The sequence below is a fragment of the Pseudopodoces humilis genome, chromosome 3 (genome assembly GCF_049639895.1).
Source record: "Pseudopodoces humilis isolate 2021_Gansu_Grassland_sample_001 chromosome 3, ASM4963989v1, whole genome shotgun sequence".
Taxonomy (NCBI): Eukaryota; Metazoa; Chordata; class Aves; order Passeriformes; family Paridae; genus Pseudopodoces; species Pseudopodoces humilis.
The window spans coordinates 55,243,904-55,267,088 of NC_142202.1; the positions used below are offsets into that span (position 1 = coordinate 55,243,904).

Consider the following 23,185-nt stretch of genomic DNA (forward strand, 5'->3'; position numbering starts at 1 on the left):
CCTCCAATCTAAGGGGAATTTTCTCTTGTTGTAGGACCCCATTTACAGGTATTGCTGACTTTTCGTCAATGAAGAACAGAATCATTCAGCTCTGCTTGGACCTCACTACTACTGTTCAAAAGGTCAGCTGATTTCTTTTCCTCTCTGCTTTCCAAAAGGGAAGGAAAGGGGGTGTTTGGGGAAGTAATGTGCTTGCTTTGTGCTGAGTGCTAATGAAAGGCAGTTCTGGGAATGAGAGCTTACTTCTAACTTTCAACATCCATTAAAGTGAATTTCAGTTGCCTGTGTTTGAGTTGTGGGGTTTTTCTGTTGTTCCCCCTGCCCTTCAATTTAATTACCAATTTTGGTATTGCTGTCTGTATCTTAAGTGACTACAGCTTAAAGTCTACTCTTATTTTCTTGAGCTTTACTGGAAAGAGGGTTAGTCTTTGAAATAGTTGATCTGCATTTGAAGATTTTCACATTCCAAGCAGCACATTGAAAAACAGTTATCAGTGCTAACTCTAAACAAAAATATGGCTCCATTGGTTTTTATACCTATGTTTGCAGACTCCATAAATGTTGTCCCATGCAGGATGTTTTAGCCATCAAATGGGAAATGCATGTAATGGAAGGAGCTGCCACCTTTATAATACAGATCCCACTAACCAGGCTGCATCTGCCACTACTGCAAGACCAGAATATTTTTCAAAACTTTAATTTACCAGCTGTATGATGAGTGCTTGTACACATAATAGCTAAAAGGACAACTGTGTTAATCTTGGCAGTTGACATAATTTTGCTCTCTGAATAATGCTGCCTGTTTTTGAGCCTGTTCTGAGAGCATGGCACTGCTGTGGCTGTGAAGCACTGTGTGCACACCTCAGTGACTTGGCCATGACCATTATTCTGTGCCCATATAATGTTTGAGCTCTGTGGAGGACCATGCCCTGTGACATGGGTGATTCTGTCCCCATGCTTGAAGGGATGATGTCAAAGGACAGAAACATCCTGAGCTGTCAAGCTGTGATGCCACCTAATTGTGTCAGTTGTGTCATTGTGAAGGGCTGGTGTCTGGATACCCCAGGGTTCACATGCCTGCTGCTCAATGCCCTTCTTGCTGGGGAGCACCATGTGCAATTGCACGAGCTCAGTGATTTACAGCTACAGATGTGCAGACTCTGCAGTGGAACAGAACGTGTTTCTAGCAGCAGCTGGTGTTCACCCAAGAGTGCTACAGGAACTGAGATAGGAGATTGCTGAATGTATTAATAAAACTGCTAAAAATGGTGTCTAATCTTTCTGTTAGATCAGCCTTTGATGGCAGGGGAATGGAAGTTGTGAATACTACCCTGTAAAAAAAATGTCAGACTACTTCTCTGCCAGTTTGATATGAGCTATAATAAAAGATGGTTTTGGTGCTTAGAGAAGAGCATTAATGGGGGAAGAACCAACCAACACGGTTTTTACCCTGGGACAGGGCACATATGCTAGAATAGTCTGAAGGTGTTCGCTGATGTGTAAAAGAGATGCAGTAAAAATCTTTAGGAGGGTTTTTAGACTTCAAAAGTATTTCTTATTAAGGGATAGGCTATAGAAACAAGTGGTTGGTTCTAATGGTGAAGAAGAGGCCAGAGTGGCTCTCATGGAACCAATACTGCTCTGCATAATCATAACTGATGCATAAAAGCATATCATAATAAAGCAAGGCAAGAATGCAATAAGATTCTAGTTTACCTTTGATGATAGCTATATAGATTCAAGGTCAGGATTTTACTCCACTTCAAGTTCCATGTCAAACTTTAGGGCTGAAATAATAAGCAGTATAAGCAGAACAGAGTGAGAGCAGAAGGACTTTGCAATATTGAGCATTTTGGCTGCATGATGATAGATGGAATTTTCTATTGATTTGTGCAGATGTATTTAGCAGAGAAAAGCAGGGGAAAGTCCTCCAAAAACTTCTCCAACATGACTCCTTCTTAAGCTTGTTAAAATGCTTGGGAGTTTTCTCCTTGTAGATATTGTAAACCTTGTTTTATTATTTATGTGCTGTTTTAACTTTTTGTCTGAGAATATAATACCATTCTCCAGTTCAGCACTTCTTGCAGAAAACAGTGATGACTTCTGTAGATTTTTACAAGAGTTTGTTTCAGTTCAAAGACTTTTATACCTGGGCTGTGTAAATAATGCCTTGTGTGCCAGTCCTCTGCCCTTCAGGAATGTCATTGATAGCATATTTAAAAAAAACCAAACAAACAAATCACTTTCCCTTCTATTTTTAACAGTACGCTTTAGATCCATTTTGATGCCTGGGGCAGAGGAGTACCTGAGCTGGGGTTTATCAGTGTAAGGCAAGCACATCTGTCTGGCCTTCTGAAAATCTGATTTAATTGTGCCGGGTTCTGCTCTTCTGGAAAAGTCAGCTGCTGTAATTGAATCCCACATTCTCTTAGTTTTCAAGGTTTATTATTGCTTTCTACCAGGGCCAGAAAATAGTTGCTTAACAGTCCTTTTGAGCCCTACTGAGTGAAACTAATCTGACTAATCCCTGCAGCATGAATAACTCTGTTTCTGTTTGAGGTTAAAATGGAAGTTTTGCAGAGTTTTCAGAGATGATTTGTTGCCATGTTTATTGGTTAATTTAGGGGTTTTGTTCTTGTTTTATTTTTAGGATTGCACTGTGGCTGACATGGAAGATAAAGTCCAGACTGTGGTAAGTTTATGTTTCTGTTGAAACTCAGCTGTTCGCATTCACATTCATTTCGTTTGCTTCTGGCTGTATTGACAACAGCTTTCAGTCCCAAATGCACAAGCATATCATGCAAGTAAACATTACTATGACTTGTTTTGTGAATATTCCTTACTGTAGAGGGAATCATTGAAATTGCAACAGATGGATAGTATGCGTTGGTAGCAAGTATTCCTTAAAGATTCATTACACAGCTATATTTCTGAGAGAATTTAACCTCAGATTTTCAAGGGAGGACTAGCACTGCAGAATGATCACAGGCCAAAGAAACCAGTTATGCCTGTGAAGTGCATTTAGCGCCTTAATAAGCAGACGCTCTGCCTTACTATCCTTCTTCATGTAAAAGAACTGCCCTGCCACAGAACTGAAGCTCTGGCTCTGTACTTGAGCTTGAGTTTCTAGGGCTGTTTGAAGCAGCCTTGTGACCAAATGCAGAGTGTAATGGAATGCTTTTTATATTTTGTAACAGTTAATCATCGCTTCCTGCTTTTGACATGAACCAGGCTGTGCTCTTTGATAAGGCCTTCCGGTAGCTCATAAATGCTTAGGAATTTAGTAGCACAATAACTAAAAATAATTTTGTTCATAAATAAAGAGACCATGTAAAAGGGAGTTTTCTGCATCTTTCTTTTTCCATTTGCACACACCCACACTGGAAGTAGGTATTGTTGTTTGGAATTCCCTTGTTTGAGCAGTTCCTCGCATTCACACTTAAGCATTGTTTTGATTTATTTTATTGCTGCTCTATAAATCTGACGTAAAACAAAACAGAAGACGTTGGAGCTATTGTTTCCAGAGACCATTGTAATCCAAACCAATGTCTTCCTATGACATAGCTCCCCCCGCATTCTGTAATTACATGTGTCTGCTTTGAAGCATTCAAGCCCCTTGTGGAAGGTGACTTACTTTGCAGTTTCCCTAACTACCTAACTACTTTACTGTGTACTTATCTTCTCTCCCCTCTCCTTTAGGATTTTGTAACCTACTTTGTGTGTCAGCCTTGCTACAGCTGATGTCAAGACAGAAAACACAGTGGGACATAATGAAATTTGTGAGTGTAGAGAGGGCTCAGATTTTTTTGTCATCTTTTTTCTTCTTTTTTTTTTTTCATGTTTAATTAGACTTTCTGATAGTTACGTGTTGTACAAGGCAAAGCCATTCTGCTTTCAACTTTACTGACATACACACCAAGGTCAGAATTAGGCTTTAGTTATAATGTTGGCTTAGGATCAGCTATGTCTTGGTCAAAAGGAAATATGAACCTTGCCTGCGTAAGCATTCCAGAGGAGGTCAGTTCAGAGGCACAGTGGGGAGAAGTACTGCAGAAGCACTTAAGTGCTGGATGGTCCTAACTTATGCTGTAAGGTTTTGTGCAGATATGTCAATGGCCAGCACATCATTTTTTGTGACACATGGTCAGTTGTATTCTTATAGCAGAAATACAGAACATGAAAAACTGTCAATTGTTTCCACAAGGAATCATCAAAATGTTTCCATACTTTAATGAGTTCAATTTTGGTTAAAACAAACAAACCCCAAAGAAAATTTTTTGCTATATTTTGTGTCTATTTTTTCAGACAGAGGATTGTCAGCATTGGTTAGTGATGGTAGGGTGGCACTCATGGAAACAGGTTGTTTCTGTGTTACAGTAAGGATGTAAACATGCTGTAGAGTAGATGTGTACAAATGTTTCTTTTATTTCAGTGATTTTAGAACTAATTTCCTTTACATCTTTTGAAAACTGGAAGAGGAGGAAGTCAGGAGGGAATTTTCCTAACTCTTTTTTGTATGTTCTCATTGCAGGCCAAGACTTTAAATGGCATTTGTGATAAAGCCATCCGATCAACTACAGACCCCCTGATGAGCCAGTGTGCGTGTCTGGAGGAGGTCCATTTAACCAACATTAAACCTGGGGAGGGCCTGGTAAGAAGCAATTCTGGAGTGTCCTGTATTTTATAGCTATCCCTGTGAGCCAGTGCAAGTGTGTATTTATAATAAGGTATTTCAAAACCAATGATAACCTGTGGGGAAAAGAAAGAGACACCAGAAGGAACCCTAAAGGTCAGTTGTCAGGCAATGTGTTGGAGTGGCTGCCAGGGACAGATGTGCATATTAAAAGGCTTGATCCCAAATATAATTTCTGATTCTAAATTATTGAAGATTTCTGGGCTAACCAGAATACTGAAGAATTTATAAATGCTTGTGAAGCAAGGTAGTAGCTGTATTTTTTCAGGTTACCACAACCGCTTTTTTCCTAGGGGGGACTGGGAGAGAGAGAAGACAAGAAGAAATTATGTTTGTGTTTTGAAAGATGCCTTTTTATGTGTGTTTATAGCAAGATTGAGATGAATGTGAAGATTTTGGAGGTTTGCAGTTAGCAGGAAAACAAGAATATTTTAACTGTTTGGAGGCCATGTGTCATTACTGACTCCTGTTCATTCAATGGATTCTGCTTAGATGAGTGCTAGTTATAAGGAACTTAATTTGAAATCTTGGTGGCTTTTCTGCCAAGGGAACAGATGTGTTAGAATGAGTTGGAGGGAATTTAAATAGTTAGGTGTATTTGTATTCACCACTAGCCCTGGAGGCAGGAGAAATTAATGTTTTTAGAGAAAGCCGCACAGTCTTACTGTGCTGTATAGTTTTATCTAGACCAGTGGATTTGACTGAATCAGTCATGCATTCTTGAAATTATGGGAGCCTCTTTGTTAATGCACAAGCTACACTGAAGCAGAGTCAGTCTAGCTTGGCTGAAGTAAGAAAAAAGGTGGGTGCACCCCATTGGATACTGACGGGAAAAATTGGCTGGAGAGGAAGGGCCAAAAAGATCATCTACTTTTCCACTTTTAAAGCAAGTGTGGTAACTTCAGGCAGCTAAGCTGCTTTCAGCTCCTGAGTACTTCTCAGTGTGAGTGTTTCTAACAACAGATACAGAAAGGAAAAGTAGTTATGTACTTGTTCATAAATGATGAAATCAATGTACTGGTCACTTCCTGTGGGAAATCTGTAATTATTAGTTAATAGCCTGTTCATGATTTTTAATTTGGTGGTCTTACAGTCAACACCCACTTCATCAAGTTTGTCCTTGTGTTCACACGCAGCATTAAAATACAGAGCCACAAATACTCTGCTGGAACTTTTAGTGCTTATGTAAGCCTTGTGGTTATGAGGCTGTCTGTGTATTGACTTACCTAGAGAAACTGTAAAAGAACATGTCAGCAATACTTGTAGCCCACCTGTGTGTCAGACCTGTGTCTGCTCTGTTTGGAGACAACTGGTGGCTACCTAGTAAAACCTGTAATTTTCTAGAGCAGTCTGGGTAGTAAGGAAATAAAGCTCTTTTCAAGGCCAAGGACTGACAAGGCAGCAAAACTAGCAGTGTTTGATATTACCAATCAGAGAGCATTTCTAAGTCTCATTCCATACACTAGGTGTTTTAAGTCATCATAAATGTTATAATAAATACACTAAAAGTGATCTGTGAAGAAGTTTAGAGTGTTGTAATATTAGACTACATACTTTTCCAGGGAGAATATACAAATTGTTAACTGGTTTTAATAATGTTTTGAGTGTGTTGCCAACGGTGTTTTAATCAGATAAGTTGTGGTTTGATTTGCCTTTAAACTTGTTTTTCATTTTTTCCTAATGTTTAGGGAATGTACATCAAATCAACTTATGATGGATTGCATGTAATTACTGGAACTACAGAAAACGTAAGTGAGGCAAATGTAGATTCTCAGACAGCAGCTTTGATTGAGTTAGACTTACTACTTTTTGTTGTTTTAGACATGACTTGCATGGCATTATTGCTTTAAGCACTGTGTGATCCATAGTTTGTTTATCCACAGTTTGTAAATATTTTGTGCCTGTATGTTTTACTGTTAGTCCGATGAAACCAGTTTCTGCAAGTACACAAATTAGTTCAAATGCTTGGCATTAAAGTAATTGCTTTAATAGGTTACTGTATCTGCTGTTCTGAGTTCTTATGGCATCTTGCTTAACAAAGTCTTGGATGTATTTGCTTTCCACTGGCAAAGGCAATCTCCCCTAATGGGAGCATTTAGGTGGTAGTGTGCTAAATTCAGTAATGAGTAATGAAATCAATGAGCTGTCCCATGACAAAATTACCTTGCAGAGTAAAAAGACTATGAACAAGTAAGACTTTAAGGGTGGTCAGCTGGAAGGAAGGAGTTGGCAAGAGAGGCAACTAATTTTTACTGCAGGTGGTTCCTTGTTTTATTTGTACACTGAGTTCTTTGTAGCTCAGAGTTTATTGAGGGCTTCTGGGCAGCCCTTGAAGGCGTGGACCTCTAGCCAGCAGCTGAGGCTGGCAGGTGACGCTGTGGTGTTTTCAAACAGGCTATTACTGTCCAGGAGGAATGAGTGGAAAAAAAAAAAAAAGAGCAGAGAAACCAGAGAAACTTGGCTTTTCCAGCAATGCTTTTTTGTGAATAGGAAAGAACCAGTGTTTCTAATTTTTCCCCTGCCAGGTCCAGGGACCTGTCAGGAAAGGGCAGAAATCTGTGCTTGCAGTGCAGAGTGAAAACTTCTATAGCTTTGATACTACTGTCCTGACATAACTCTGTGTAGGATCTGCCACAGAGACTGTGTCCAGTTGTGCAGCAATTTTAACATCTGATAAATGCAAAAGAATGCAATGTTGACTGCTGACAAGCTGCTTCTGCATGTAGGTCTTAATTGGTGTCTGTATTCCTTCTGTAGCTTTGAGTGTTGACCTAAGTGTCTGTTTTTTGTTATCAACACTGGTTCTTCCTTTGGGGAAACTCCTTCCTTTGGAGCAACAGAACTTGATAAGTGAGAAATCTGCAAACAACTGATTACCTTATGGTAGTGTGGTACCATTTAGAGGACCCAGGCTGGATCTTAGCTCAATTTTCTTGCTAGATTTGGAATGGTACTTTAATAGCTATCCCCAGGAGCTGGTGTATGGGAATGCAATGGAACTGCACCCCTGAATTGACAGTACTGACCAGTGGAAGAACTGGGGATGTCCATTTGGTGTGAGTCAGCCACGAGGATTCCCAAGTTGTGCCATGCTACATGTGACCTTGCATGTCATGTTTGCCTAGAGCTAAACTTTGCTCTTTCCTCTGTTCTCACGATGTGATCCCAGTGCTGTGACTTGTCACTTGCTGCGGGAGTTCTCTGTGCAAGGGTCCCCCACCCTCCCTCAGATGAGCAGTTGGTCACCCAAAGGACAGCTTGAAATGAGCTTTGTTTTTCACAAACTTGACTCTGTCCCAGCATTTTTTCATGATCTTGGTTGACTCCTCTGTATGCAGCTTTCCACAGAGGCATTTCCTCTCAGAGGAAGCAAGACGACAATGAAGAAACGGGGTTACTCATGATAGCTGGAGCCTCCCACAAATTCCCCATGCTTTCTTCCTTTGTTGCACTGTTTATTTCTATAGTTCTTTCTCATAACAAAGTTACTTGAGGTCTAAAGGTGTGATGAGGTGGAGAAGGGAGTCCTTAATCCCGGTGCTTAGTTCTGGAGTCACTAAGAAGAGCTGGCCTGCTGCCTGGTGGTTACCCATGGGGTGGGGGGAATGGGAGGAGTTGCTGTCCTGTGACCAGGGTGCAGCATGTACCAAGGTAGCGTGTCTGTGTGCTGTCAAGGCTGGTAGGAGTTGGGGTGTTGTAGCAGTGAGAGTGTTTTAAATAACTGCAGCAAAGGCTGGTGCATTGCACCAGCTGTTGATAAATCTAAATACTGACTTACTTATCCATTTCTTGCTAACGGCTCCCCAGAGTTTAGGTTTTGTTTCAAGGAAATTGAATTTTCAAGTGTATTATTATTATTAGATAGGTATTTGAAAAATACCTATCTATGCAAGTATTTTTATCTGCTGACTTTGGTGATTCAGGCAAGCTGTTTCACATTAAAGTCAGAAGCTTTTATTTACTTTGGAAAACAAAAAAGGAAAGTGGAAAGGATCTGTCTTGTGGATTGGAGGGGTTTTGGTCCTTTGTTCTGTACATTCAAAGTCTTAATATAGTTTTAAAAATAAATACACATTTATTTAAAAGCTGTTTAAGATGGTTGTTGTGGTAGGATGCAAATCCTTGTCAATCCTCTTCCATTACTGTCTCAAACTATAGTACAAACTGGAGGGAAAAGGAGAGTGGAGACTGTCCCATGACTTAAGTACAATTAGGCCTGTAACAGATGGAGGCTATGCCTTCTCTCTTCCCTTTTAGTTCCCCCAGTATAAAAATAAGTAATTCGATTAATTAATTTGCATTTCTCAAGTCATTAGCAGATGTGAAAATGATATATAGTGAAGAGCATTGCTGATGCAACCTTTGACTTAGGTTGTGGATGTGGTTAGGGGAGGGAGGGAGACCTGCTGCAGCCCATGACTCTTGTTTTCATCTTTGTAGTCCCCTGCTGATCGCTCCCAGAAGATTCACGCTGGTGATGAAGTGATCCAGGTTAATCGGCAAACTGTGGTGAGTTAACTGGCAGCATTACAGACCTTCCCTCATGCTTGCTCTGCACCACAGGGGCTGGATGGATGGAGTCAGGAGGCAGTTCTGGTGTTTTCCTGGTGAAATGCCTGACCCTTTTTAACGTCTTATTTTCAAGACAAATTTTATTCTTTGCAATATTTTGATAAAATAAATATACAGTATTTCATGTTTATATGCCAGATAAAGAGCTTTAAAAAACAACCCCCCCACCCCCATCTCAATAATTTGCAAATATCTGGGAACCTGGATGTAATGATTACGTTTTTGCCCATTAAGCAATGCCTTTCAATTTGAGAAAGAAACATGACAAAAGTGGCTCACTGTGAATCCCTGTGTTAGTCAATTTGAGTATATCCATGCATTCTTCTAGGACTGGAACTGAGGTATAAAGAGCATTGCTCGATATCTCAGTATTTAGTTCACAGCTGAAGCAGAGAACTTGGAAAGAAAATAAAGAACCTTTCAAAAAAAGAGCTTTCCATTTTTTTTTTTAATTCTTAAGACAGCTTTTTTGAATCCCTTATCTCTTCTAGGTTCATGTCAAAACAAACAGTCAGACTTGGGGGATTTTGGTTTTTCTTGTTTGTTTGCTTTCAGAAAAGAAATGCTGAATGAAAGATGTCTTTATTCTCTTCCAGGTTGGATGGCAACTAAAAAATCTGGTGGCCAAGCTGCGAGAGAATCCTGCTGGAGTTAGGCTGCTGCTTAAGAAACGTCCTACTGGCTCTTTTCATTTCACTCCGGCTCCGCTGAAGAACCTGCGCTGGAAACCACCCTTGGTGCAGGTGAGAGCCTGCCAGCTCCACTCTGACCTCGGGATGGGAATGCCTTGGTTGAAGCTAGAAAAAAGAGAAACCCCAGAAATGCCCCAAAGTACTCGTGTTTGAGTATAGGTTCAGGCAGGTTAGGTGAAATGGCTGTCCTCCTATGGTTCCTAGATAAAAGGGAAAATGTTCTTCTCTTTTTCTTTTTTTTTTTTTTTTCCTTGCAACCAGATAATGCCTTCTTGGTACACAAAGGGACTAGGTGTGCTGAATAATTTAATCAGTCTGTGTGCCACTGGGAGAACTTACCTGAGGCAAAACTGCTGATATTCATCATCAGCATGGAGCAATAAATAAATGCTTTCTGTATTTATCACAGTAATACGTTTTTGCTGAAATAACTTAAGATTGTTCCATATATTTGCCCTCTTTTTAGTCCAGTGAAGGGTGAGAAAGTGGGTTTTTTTCAAGAAATTATTTAAACTACTAGTTTAAATAAGATTTGGTTGTTGGGCAAACGCAAAAGGCAGACAAGGAAGGTGATGTTAGTAATTCTTAAATAACCATGTTGAGGAATGGCTTGTTGTGTTAGGAAACTTAGGGCTTAATGCTTGCAGACAACCTAGCTGAATTTAAACTAATTATCTGAAATTAATAAAGCCAGGGAGAGTTCCCCCTCATCTTCCTGTTCTGATACAGGTCTCCCTATGGCTGTGGGGTTAATTTAAACTTGTGAAGTGCTGGTGGCTATCAGAAGTCTCCATGAAAGCAGATTTTTCTCAAAATGGGTAGAAGATGTATAGTTGACAACTTGTTTCTCCTTCCTTTTACCTGTTATGTGTGTCCTGTTTTTGTGGCATCATGCCTGACGTGCACTACCAGTGGGAGGAGCTGAGGTGGGCTGGCTTATAGGCTGTGCCCAGCAGTATTTCCTTGGGGGAGGGAGTGATTGGAGAAGAAGGGTCTTTGTCACCTTTTCTCTCCTTTAGGCAGCCAGGAACCTGGAAGGATGCTGAGAATATATAGAAGTGAGCTGCAAAGATTAGCAATGCCAAATCTATTTTTAATTTGGTTCCCTGGCCGTAGTTACATCCATTGATCCAGTCTGTGGTGAACTTTACTATATTCCTGTCTATGCCCCAGGCGTTGGATTGTATGGAATAAAGGTAGCATATGCCAGCTTCACAAGGCTTGCTAATCGTATCTGTACTTAACAAATTGCATTCTTTTAATGCATCTAAAAATAGAAGAGGTGGTTTTGTCTCAGTTGCTTTTTTTGGCTGTGGAATTTACAGGAAAAATAGAACTGGAAAGAGCAAAATATTCTTGAGCAATGCATTACCCATGATAGGACTTCTGTGGGAGGCCCTGAAAAGCTAGCCAAGACTGGGGGTGGAGGAAAATGTGGATTCTAAGTTTTTAAAGTGTTTGTACATCACAAAGATAGTAGTTCACTAGGAGATGAAAATGATGCTGTTGATTATTAAATTACCTTTTTGTGAATGATAAATGAACGTTCAGATGTTTGATAACTGTTTAACATTTCAGACCAGCCCTCCACCAGCTTCAGCTCAGTCACCAGAAGGCACGGTGGATACCTCACTGAAGAAAGAGAAGCCAGCCATTTTGGATCTGTACATACCCCCTCCACCAGCTGTACCGTACTCTCCTCGGTATGCAAACAAACGTGCACCCCTGAACAGAAACCTCCTTCATTGCTCTTGTGTCTGAGCTGGCTTGCCATTAGAGCTCTGTGCAGATTAGCTTGAGGAAGCTGCAGATCTCAAACTTTCTTCTAGCTTCCTAAATGAGCTGGGTTACTTCTACTTATCTGTAAATGTGTACACTACCAGGTTTGTAACAGGTTTTACTGCTGGAAGATCATTTAGTGCCACAGAGAGCAGAGCTGTTCCCAAAACATAAACCAATGCCATCTCTGATTTTGTTGTGGAGTTATGTTTCTGACATGGTTTAAATCCAGCTCCACACAGCAAGAAGTAATTTTTGTCCCTAACATTTTTCACTGTTGGATTTTTTTCATTTTTAGCAAGTTGAGTAACTGTTGTGGGAGTTAGGACAGAAAAGAATGTCATGTTAAATGATGCCTATCCCGTTAAATCTTGAAACTTGCAAATTGTTTAAAACAAATGTGTTCCCACTAAAGGGAAGGGAGAGGCAATACATCAACTTTTATTTTTTTATCCTGTGGTGTAAGCTGTAAAAATGCAGACCTGTGTACACAGCAGGAGGGGGAGTGGTGTATATGGTAAGGCTGGCTGTTGTTTGTTCTCAAGTCCATATTGACTCATGCCAAAACCCTGCCAGCTGCTCTGGGAATGTGATGGAAAAAAGAGATTTCAGGCAAGATGTGAAAGACAGGTGTGCTTCCTGGCCTTCCCTGACATTTTGGGTTACGTGTAGATAGCCCAACACAGAAAGTGTGACCTTTTGCTGCAGGCCTTGTGGGTGGGAGAGCACTTGCATCCTGCCATGTAAGGGCTGATCCAGAGACAGAGGTGGTATTACTGCAGTTTTCAGGTCAGGACTGGAAGGTGGGGCTTGCTTAGGTAGGGTCTCTTTACTGAAGTTGGACCCACGTTGACGTGCTCTTGCCTTGCTTTTATGGTTACACATGTTCAGGTCTTATGAAAGAACCCAATTATTTAAATCTTTTGGCATAATAACAAGCATACAGATTTAGCAGATGAATGCCTTAGTTTTTTCTTCAAATTATTACATTTCAAGCATGTTGGTGAATTATGTCCATGTGCTCAATTTGTTTATCTTTCCTAAAGAGACACAAAATTATATTTAGCTTCAAATGCCTTTAGACCTGAATCCCTGTTGAAAAGGATGCAAATGGCAATATGAGCTGTAAAACTTGTCACTTGGATGATGAAAGAGAAAGGCATCTTGACTTTGAGTTTTAAAGAAAGCAAATGTGAGAAGCTATGGCAGGCAGGAAGTGGAGAAAGGACAATTCTTTTGCCTTCTGTTTGGCCATTTATTTAGACCTCTGCATGTTTTGCTTTTCTCTTGAAATTGTGGTGCATTTTTGTGATAGTTGCTTCCCTCCCCACCCCATCATCCTGTTTTCTTACCTTCCTGGTAGGGATCTCATCTGCTCCACACTGGGAGTCAGAGAGCAGTGTTTGGTTTCCTTCCCCATGGCACAGTCTCCACATGGTGGTGGTGTAGGAGAGCTCTCCATGTACATACATACATTTCTGCTGTAACACCTGTGTGCAATTTTGGTCTCTGCATCTTCATAAATAGCTCCTTCCTATTCACTGAGCTGTTAGCATTGTTGTTGCTGGAGAGCTGGACAAGTGGGATGTGCTGTCCAGGGACTGCTATGAATGTGTATGTGTGTGTAGACAGTCAGCTATATGTTTTTATGCCCGACTTGGCTAATAATTACTTCAAGCAATAAGACTGTAACATGTAGGAAGGTGGAAAAAAACCCAGGCAAATCTTATCTTGAAGGGTATTTCTCTTGCAAAAGTTCTTGCAGAATTTAATCAAAATCATATATGTGTGTGTGTGTATATATATATATACACACCCATACACACTATGAATCTGTTACTGAAACTCTCAAGGAGTGAGAGAGAAGGTGGTAAATATTCAGTGACAGCTATTGGACTCCTACAATGACTGAAAGGCAGAGTCCCTCAGATGGAGGTAATAGGTGTTACCATTACACAGATAGAGATGGATAAATTTATGAAGCACTTCCGAGTCACAACTACGTACTGGGCAGGCAGTGAATCAGGGGCTTTGATGCCCTGAGGACAGAAAGGTCTCGTTTATCAGTCTTTTGCAGGAGTGGAACCTCTACATTTCTCAGTGTGTTAAATTATGGGCTTGTTAAGAGTGAATTAGCATGAGGGGGGTAGCTTTCTTTTCTCCTAGTTAAATATAATGAAGGCTTCTGTCACTTGACTTACTTGGGGTTTTTTTTCCAGCTTGTTTTGCAGCACAATGCCAGTTGTCACGAGCATGGCTTGCTGCTAGAAATATCTTTCAAACCTACTCATGTCTGTAGCTTTAAACTCTTTCAAGCCACTGACTAAGTGACATGTCCTTTCAGAGATGAAAAGGGGAGCTCTGTGTATGGAGGAGGCAACAAACGCAGCCAGCCACTACCTGGGTCCAAGGGCGCCGAGTCTCCCAATTCTTTTCTGGATCAGGAGAGCCGAAGGCGAAGGTTTACCATTGCTGATTCAGATCAGCTGCCTGGGTATCCTGTGGAAGTAAACATCCTACCAGCCAAGATGAGAGAAAAAACACAGTCCTATGGTGAGTTCATTCCTCTTTTTATCAGTGTTGTGATAAGGGCTTTGATCAGTCTCAAATGATCTCTCCTGAAAAACTGCTTCTCAGACTTGATTGATATTGAGGTCATTTGTACAAATTCTGAGCGTGAAATTCTACATCTGAAATTCCACATCTGAAATAATTTCTCTTAAATGCTGTTATTTCTGTAATAAATATAATTCAGTTGGGGTCTGCTGCTACAGAAAGACATCTCTACGTGTGTTTTGGTTATAACATTATCTCCACTCCTTCTCTAAATGAGCAAGAGAGTGGGTGTTTAATCTCAGCACACTGATTTCTTATACATCACCAGTGGAAGTATCTTCAAATATTCTTTTTACTACAATTTGAACTCTCCCTTTGTTTAACTGGGAAAAGCAAAAATTTAAAAATTGGTTTCCTTAACTTTATGTAATTTTTCATAACATTCTATGTTGTCTCTAGGAAAACCTCGTCCTTTGTCAATGCCTGCTGATGGAAGCTGGATAGGAGCTGCAGAGCCCTTCTCTAGGCCACGAGGATCAGGGAGAAAAGGCAAGGTTTTAGGTTTTATCCTTCACTCTCTTCCTCTCCAAAGGAGAGGTGGTGAACTAAGGAAAGTGTTCAAATTAGGAATTATGGAGGATTATGATTTGCATATTGTTGAACTGATGCAAGGTGACCATTGTTGGGTTTAGCAGGAAATGCTACATGGTAACTGAAATTTCTGAGGCTGTTTAGTGATGGGACTCAAATCTTCTGCCTTAGACTTGTAGTGAGCATTAAAAGTAAGCTAGAATGACTAGGGCAGATCTGTATTTGTGACTTTATGGCACAGGTCCAGCATTTTGCTCTTGCACACGGCCCTTTCCCTTTCTACTGCATTTAAAATTGATCACAAAGCTACTTTTTTGCTAAGTCTTTGTTTAGCTCACTGTGGAGGTTGAAGAAGCAAGTTTGTTCACAAAACGTAAAATGTAGGGCCTTTTAGGAGCTGCTTATTACTGCTACTGCTGTTAGAAGGGAACATATTCTGCAGGCATCACTGAGTGGGGGAGAGACAGAAGCTCACAACATTCTGTGTTCAGTTGGATGGCTTTTTTTTACTTCCCACACTGTCCTCTTCCCACTCTCTTTTGAATCTGAAAGACTATTTGAGTTCTGTTAAAGTGGGAAATAAGGATGACTAGTTTATTCTTGGAATCAGTTCTGAAAGCTGATGTCTAATTCTAGGTAAAATGAAAGCCGAATTCTATTATTTTCATGTAAAGGTTGAACTTGATAATGAGAGGCATCAACCTGGAGGGATACTTACAGAGCGATCACCAGGTGGCAGGGCTGGTTTTTGTGTGTATGTTTTTTTGTTTGCTTTTACCTTTGGTTTTGTGTTGACTTTTTTTAATGCTTGAAATATACCTAAGTACTGCAGACTTGTATTTAAGCTGTGTTGGATCAGAACCAAAGGCCTGCCTAGTCCAGTAGGATGTCTTTAGCAGCAGATGATTTGGTCAGGTGTCTAGGGAAGAGTTAAAACAGAGAATGTCATGAATCACTAGCCAAAACCAGTGAGGGAAGTACTTACATCTTCACTTGTAAAATTAATTTCTCTTGGCCAGAGTAATATTAGTAGCTTTTAAGTTACTCCTGAGTTATATTGAGAAGTTCATGGATTCAACTCTGGTCTCTTCAGCATTTTGAATAACAAATTATTAGAGGAAGGTTTGTTACATCTCACCTATGGTAATGATTTGCATGAAGGTAGTGTATTAGCATTTTTGGTGTGTGTGAATCTGGAATATAACAGTCAAATGGTATCTCTTCTGTGTATGGATTTATTTCATTATTTCTGTTACTTAAACATTAGATGCAAAAATCTGTGGATCTATTGATAGCTGCTTATGTCCAGGTCTTTTATGAACAAAACCCCACATCTAGGTATTTGAAGTGTAACCAGAATGCTTTTATAAAAATAGAAAATGTCAATGGAGGGTTTTGAAGTCAGCAATAATGTTTTCCTCCTGCTGTTTGTACAGGTGAAGATGTCCTCTGCAGGTACTTCAGTAATGAAAGGATACCCCCAATCATTGAGGAAAGCCCTTCCACGCAGCACCCGCTCTCCAGGCCAGTGTCTGACAAGCACTTAGTGAGGGGAACAGATTATATTCGAGGCAGCAGGTGTTTTATGAATACAGACCTCCACAACAGTGCAACAATTCCATTTCAAGAGGAAGGTGCTAAAAAACCATCGGTTACATCATCCACAAAATCCTCCTCGGCAGAGCCCTCGCTGCTGGTCAATTGGATCACGAGACTGAAATTGTTGACTCATTGACTTGTCCACAGCGCTGTTCCCAAGTGCCTTTGCTCGTTGGTCAGACTGCTTTACCTTGCAGCTGGACTGATACACAGTGACTAATGCATTAGTCTTTTCCTGGAGAATCTTACCCTTTTGCCTTTTGGTGTCATTTTTGATGGATCGGGGTGGTTTCATAGTGCAAGGAGGGAAGAAAGATAAAGATCAGGTTCCTCTTCCTGGCCAAAAACTGAAGGCATTTATTCCTGTGGAAATGAGTAAAATTTCAGTGAGGTAGAGGCCACACATGACCTGGAAAATGCTTAATGACTCAGAGGAAAGCATTGCGTTACTGTGAAGTCCCGTGGCACTTTAGTTGTCTGAATGTTCAGAGGCTGGTGCAACTGGCAGGGTGTTAGAGTATGCAGAGCTCACAGAAGCTGTCACTCTCCTGAGTGGAAAAATAAGGAGGGAAACAGCAGTTTCGTGCCACTTGATGATGCTATTTCAAGTATTGCATGAGATCAGCCTTGTGAGGAAGAAGTGTTACCGTTCTTTCTCTGATATCCAGAGTTCCTATGAAGTCTTAGGAAGAGAGTTCTCTTATTCAGAGATTTTAGGAAGTTGGACTAATTTAATTATAAACCAATCCAACCTTATATATATAATCTATTTTATTGAAATCACAGCACAAATATGGAGCACTGAACAGCTGCAGTGCTCATCTGTAAAGGTATATGGATTGCTACAACATGCCAAGGAAATGCATCTGTAAGAGGTGGTGAAAGAATATATAGTTTTTCCTTAATTGTTTAAGAATGACTTGCTGTTAACCAAAGTAACCTGTTAAAGACAGTCCTGTTGGACTCATGAGAACTTTTACAGTGGTTCAGTTTTTGAATGATGTGTTGTTTTTATGAAAAATATGTGCTATCATACACTACAATTGTAAGACGTCTTGCTATTTTCTATATAGCTCTAATTTTTACCCCTTCAGAATTTTAAAATAGCACTGGGTATTTTGGGAGGAAAATAAAACTTGCTTAACGAAAGAGGAGGATATTAAAGAGGTATTGTTTAAGATGGAATGTACATAAGATTGTTAGTGTGCAAACAGTTGTGTTTAAAGTTATTTAAATGTTAAATATAGTTGTATATATTTTTACATTTAAACGGATAGAGTTTGTACCTTCCTGTATTGAGGTATTTGGCACAGCTTAGTCAAATGAAAAGAAAATAAGATTTTGTATTACCTTCTAATGGTAAGACTAACTATTTTTGTAGATGATACATTGCCAACAGCCTCTACTCCTTTGGTTTTGCTGAAAAACCAAAGTAATTGGTGGGGAAAGAGGGAAGTTAAATGCCAGTTTGCACTTAGGGGCAGTAATCACATGTGATAACAGGATGTTAAAAAACACACTAATTCTGTCTGTGAAGATGTCACTATTCTACTGCAACGATCTGATGAAGTTGTGCTACAGCCCAGCAGAGACTGACAGGGTACTTCATTCACTTCTCAATTAATTAAATTTGACTGAGACTCACTAATGACTGGAGAGGCTGGTTTGGACCTTTCTGATCAAAGCAGATATGTCTGTCTTCTGCCACTCTCCTCCACTCTCTGAGATGGCAGTCTGTACAAGAGACATGGACTGCTGCTGTGCAGTTCAACCCAAACAACAGTTTGGTCCTGCCTCCAAGAGAAGGGCTGAAACTGCTGTGTTGAAGGCTCTGTGGTGTAATATAGTGCAGCCTCCAAAGGGCTGAACTGTTCTAAAGGTGTTGTCTAAACAAGGCTTTTAAAATGGAAATTCTGCTCATCTTCAGTATCGTGTTTTCTGTACTTTAAAAATGAATGGAGACCATCATACTTAACCTCTTATTGTATATAATGAATATAGAGGATGCTCTACAGCTTAGGGGTAAAAAAAGTCCCACAGATCTAGGAGTAAATCACAGCTGATATCTTTCTGGCTTAACCTGCAAAAAATTCTGCTATTATGCAAAAACTTGGCTCATCTCTTAATGTTGAAGGTACGTGTATCTATCAGATGAAAAACTATCTAGGCTGCCTTTGTAATGAGTACCATGTGTGTTTCCAGATACCCTGCCATGGTGCAGTACTCCGCAATACTCAATACACTGTCAGGGTGGCAAAACAGTGCAGTTCATTAGTAAAGATCATTAACCCCACAAAAATGGAAAATAATATTTAGTACTCATGCATATATGTATTGTGAGGTTCATGCACTTTTGAAATATTGAGCAGGCTTCTGTTGTAGTCTGTAGAATATGTAAAAACCAATACCTTTGCTTTCTCTTACATAACTATTGCAAAAAAAAAAAGTCCGATTTTGGATGGTAATGTGGGAGAGGAAATAAGACATAAAAATGAACACTGATGGCTTGTAGAGACAGAGTGCAGGGCAATTCTCCAAGCCATGTGTTTCCTCTAGTATTATGGACAATTAAATTAATCACTTTGAATTCTGGATGACCAACAGAGGTGGACACAGTACTGAGAGTATTACAATAATTTTGTGCTAATGAGCCGATAACTTTTCTGTCCTCATAAGCAGGGCTTCTTTTGAAAACAACATGCTCCATACTCTTGGTGCTCACTGAACAGAAAGGAGAGAAAGTAAAAATCCAAAACTTAACCAAACCAGGAAACAGATAGTGAAAACTAGCTTTGCAGTTGGAGAGGAAAAAGAATTTTCTTCTTGCATGAATGTTTTAGTCCAAATCTTGCGTCCTGTTTTATTACACTGCCACCAGGTAGTCTTCACAAACTGCTCTATTCCCACAATCACATCCTGAATAGACCAATTTAAACCCTCATCAGGCTTGAACTTAGATCTTGATGAATTCAGCTCAAACCTTTTTATTGCAGGTTTTACTTCCCTAGGAGCTTTCCTGCGTTCATCATTCAGTTTTTGGAATATTTTACACATGATCCAGGCAGAAAGGCTTTCCTGCACATGCATTCTCAGAAATGCCTTTGCCAGCAGGATTGGTATCTTGGAGGAGTGTGAATGTTGGCTTCTGCTTGTGTTTTCTGCACTAAAATATTCATTCCCCAATTTCCACCATACATCCTAGTGCACAATCTCAAAGTGTTGAGATAGAAATGCTCATGGTCAATTGGAAAGAAGTATGTCCTTTGGAGTAACCTTTGTCCTGCTGTACAGCTGTGGCTTCTTTCTTCTCTGTAGCCTGAGCTTTACTTTGCACATGCTGTGGTTATGGAGCATGTGCTCTTTATGGCTGTCACAGGAATGCTTTTGTCTCCTTGCATGCTTTAAGGTTTTTATAGTGGATAAGAGCTCTTGAAGAAGCCACTGATTAACTCAGCATATTCTGTGATTCACTTAAAATGTGGAAAGAGCGCTCCAAGAAACCTCTGTTTGGAGAATGAAAAAAGGGATCAGGCTAAGGTAAATGTATGGGTCTGTGTTGAGTTGAATGCTGCTTCAGTAGTGTGGCAGTAACTCTGCAAAGAAGACACCCCACACCACTGTAGCATGCACATTTGTTTTTACCCCTACATTTGTAGTATATTTGCTAGAATAATATGAAACAAGGGCAGTCTTTCAAAGCAGTTATATACAGTTCCACACACCACACTTGGGCTGTAAGATGTATGACGAAAGCAGTCAAGAGCTTCTGTCAGTGTGTAATTTCATCAAATTCTGCTGCCTGTGCTGCTGCCGTCTCAGTTTAAAATAGTAACCTCTCTTTATCCTGTTGCCTGCACAATGCAAGTCCCTAACCATCAATTTTGTCTTCCTTTGTGATAATTAGCAACTGCTGGTAAGATTGTGTCATTTCCACAGGTCCTTGTGCAGTGGTCTAAAAGCTTAGTTAGTTTGGGTTATTCTGGACTTTGTCCGAAAGTGGAAAGTCAAATTTAAAAACAGTATTACTGTTCCAACATCATTTAGAGTTGGGATTTTTTTATACATACTAAATAAGAAACAGGCAGGAGTTGTCTGTTGCACATACTTTGCTACTGGAAGAAAAAATGAGGATTACATACTCAGTGGAGGAAAAAACCCTAGACCTTTGGGTGTCCTCCAGTTCCTGCCAGCGGGAGAAATGTGTTTGTTTTAGCATGACATAGAATAGATGTAAACATTTCTTTTTAAACCTCCCTGTGTGGCCACCTCAGTTATTCAGGATGATGTAAGCCACTGACTTTCTCCCTTAAGTGGTTATGGAGTTACTTAATATATTTTTTTGGGAGTGGGGAAAGATATCTTAGGAAATTACATGATTGATTAACAGGGTATGGAGGCAGAATAATTAAGCATAAAATAAGTGCCAGAGAGTGCCAAGTTGTAGGGAGAATCCTTGGGGTCAGTTTATGATTGTGGTTTCTGTTTGTTCTCTGGTGAGGGTGAATGTTCTCTATGCCAGACAGCTGCCAAAGAATTGGAGGACAAGAAGTCCAATTTGCTGTGCCATCTTCATCTGAGAGGGGTACTTGCTTGGGCTTTTTTGGTTTGTTGGTTGGTTGTTTCTGACACCCCACATCCTCCTTGGTCAGTGTAGCCCTTTTTCAGTGCGGCCAGAGTAGGAGCTGTTGAAATGTACCTGTGGAGCAAACCTGACAAGATCCTGATGGACCACTGGGCTGTGCTCGCTGATGGTGCTCAGCCACCACTTGTTTAGATGTGTTCTGGGAGTGCCTTTGCAGGTGATGAGCCTCAGACCCTTGTGATCTTTTCTTAGAGGCTTTTCTGTCTGGGCAATATTTACTGAGAGGCATAAAATATGCCATAGTCTAAACTGATGTTTAATGTTTTGACCATGTATTTAATTTTTTTTTCCCAAGTAATTGCATGCTTCTCAGTGCTACTTATGTATGTTTTCCTCTTTCATCCCCCATTATCTGTTTTCAGTACCAATGTTTCTAATGAATTCCTCCCATATTTCCAGTGAAAATGTTCATAATGCCAAGTAGTCACAAATGAGCCATAAAATTTTAATCTGTAAACCATAAAAGAACCCCAACCAAACAAAACTCCATTAGCAAAACAAAAGAAAAAAACTCTTTTTATACCTTGTTAGTAACAGCTTTGTGAATGATAATGAATAATAATGAAACTAAGGATTTTCATCCAGGCAAAGGATCAGCCAGACTTGAGTGGCTGCACCTTGGGTGATTTGTTTGATTTTATTACATGACAGTAGAAAGTGCAGGCTGTAATTCAGGTATTGTAGATTCTTGCAGAGCAACTGTGGTGTTTAAATGTGTCTCCACAGAACATGACCAAGGGCTTTCTTAGGTGTAACACAGTTTTAGCTGAAATTCTTTCCCATGTCACTGAACGTCCCATTGAACATGCAGAAGTCTTAATATTGTCTGGCATAGTTCTTGACCACTGGTTTCTAGGTGGAAGTTGGTATAAGTTCCTATAAGTGGGTGTGATGAGACCAAAATAAATTATGTCCTAAATTAATTATTTCCCTTTTCCTATGTCCTTCCTCTTTGACCTTTTCCTTCCTACATTAAAGCTAAGGGACTCTCCAAGTCCAAGTTAGAATTTATTTCTCAAACAAACAGCTAAAAAGTCTTTATAGCATAATCAGTTTGTTTTGATGTCCGTGACAGTTTTGATCAGTGCCTTCCAATAAAAATAGTGCTGCCCACAAGACAGCATCTCCAAGTTCTTGATTTGTATGTGAATTCCTCTCTGCTTAGTAAGCTGTTGGCTTAGACTCTTTGAAGTTGCTTAGACCACCCCAAGTAGTCCTTGGTCCTTTAGGTCCAGAGACATCAGCTTCTTATCACTGGATAGGAATAAATGTCTGTTTATTCTCCTCTTTCAGAGTTTTGTAATGCCGGATTCATAAGTTACATTGGAGAGATGGGTGTGGACCTCCTGCCCTTCCCTGCCTGCCCTCCCCTGCTGTCTGTGCAGTGACTGTGTGGGGTGGGAGGGACAAGAAGGTGAGGGGAAACCCATCAGCTAAAGCAGCAGCCCCTCTCTTCCCTCCCTCATGCTCAAGATACGAGTGACAGGCCTCCGAATAAAAGGCTAGTGGGACAAGATCCATGATTTGCAGAGTTTGTTTTCCTGTGGAAGTGTGGGAACATTGTGGAGGGATGATGTGTCACACAGTGTTAGCGCAGAGGTGATGTGAGTGAGCTGTCATCTAAAAACCAAAAAGGTTTGGCAGCATTTGAGCACCTGGCATGGCACAGGCATGTTTCACCTAGTGCTGCACAGAGAGGCCTTTATTGAAGCAAAGGGGACAAGCGAACTGGGGCTGCTTGGGAGAGGCAGCGAGGCAGAGACCCCGGGGTGCTCACACATGGGTGAATCTGGCCACAAGTAATGTGTTTGACCTGCTGCTGACCGTGGCTGGCTGCTGTGCTTGGAATGGATGGGGTCTGTGTGGGAAATAAGGCTTTTAGAAGGATGTGGAAGAGGCTCAGGTTTCAGCATCATGACTCATTTTCCCAGTGGTTGACCAATGCGGGGGGATGTGTGATGGGAAGCTGTGATGAGAAGTACTCCTGCTCTCTTTCTCCCTATCAAGAAATGTCAGGGAGTGAAAACAAACATCACCAAAAGTCTGAAGTTCAAAAAACCT

The 23,185-nt window shown here is 40.4% G+C and overlaps 1 protein-coding gene across 1 annotated transcript in view; it reads left to right on the forward strand.

Moving 5' to 3' along the window:
• CNKSR3 (CNKSR family member 3) overlaps positions 1–22,254 on the forward strand; it is a 57,718-nt gene extending 35,464 nt beyond the window's left edge. The window contains exons 4-13 of the mRNA XM_005518415.3: positions 35–122; positions 2,651–2,692; positions 4,532–4,651; positions 6,382–6,441; positions 9,134–9,202; positions 9,862–10,008; positions 11,536–11,660; positions 14,081–14,289; positions 14,752–14,841; positions 16,320–22,254. Of these exons, the coding sequence (XP_005518472.1) occupies positions 35–122; positions 2,651–2,692; positions 4,532–4,651; positions 6,382–6,441; positions 9,134–9,202; positions 9,862–10,008; positions 11,536–11,660; positions 14,081–14,289; positions 14,752–14,841; positions 16,320–16,618 (1,249 nt within the window). The 3' untranslated portion in view covers positions 16,619–22,254. The remainder of the gene's footprint in view (positions 1–34; positions 123–2,650; positions 2,693–4,531; positions 4,652–6,381; positions 6,442–9,133; positions 9,203–9,861; positions 10,009–11,535; positions 11,661–14,080; positions 14,290–14,751; positions 14,842–16,319) is intronic.
• The last annotated feature ends 931 nt before the right edge of the window (positions 22,255–23,185 follow it).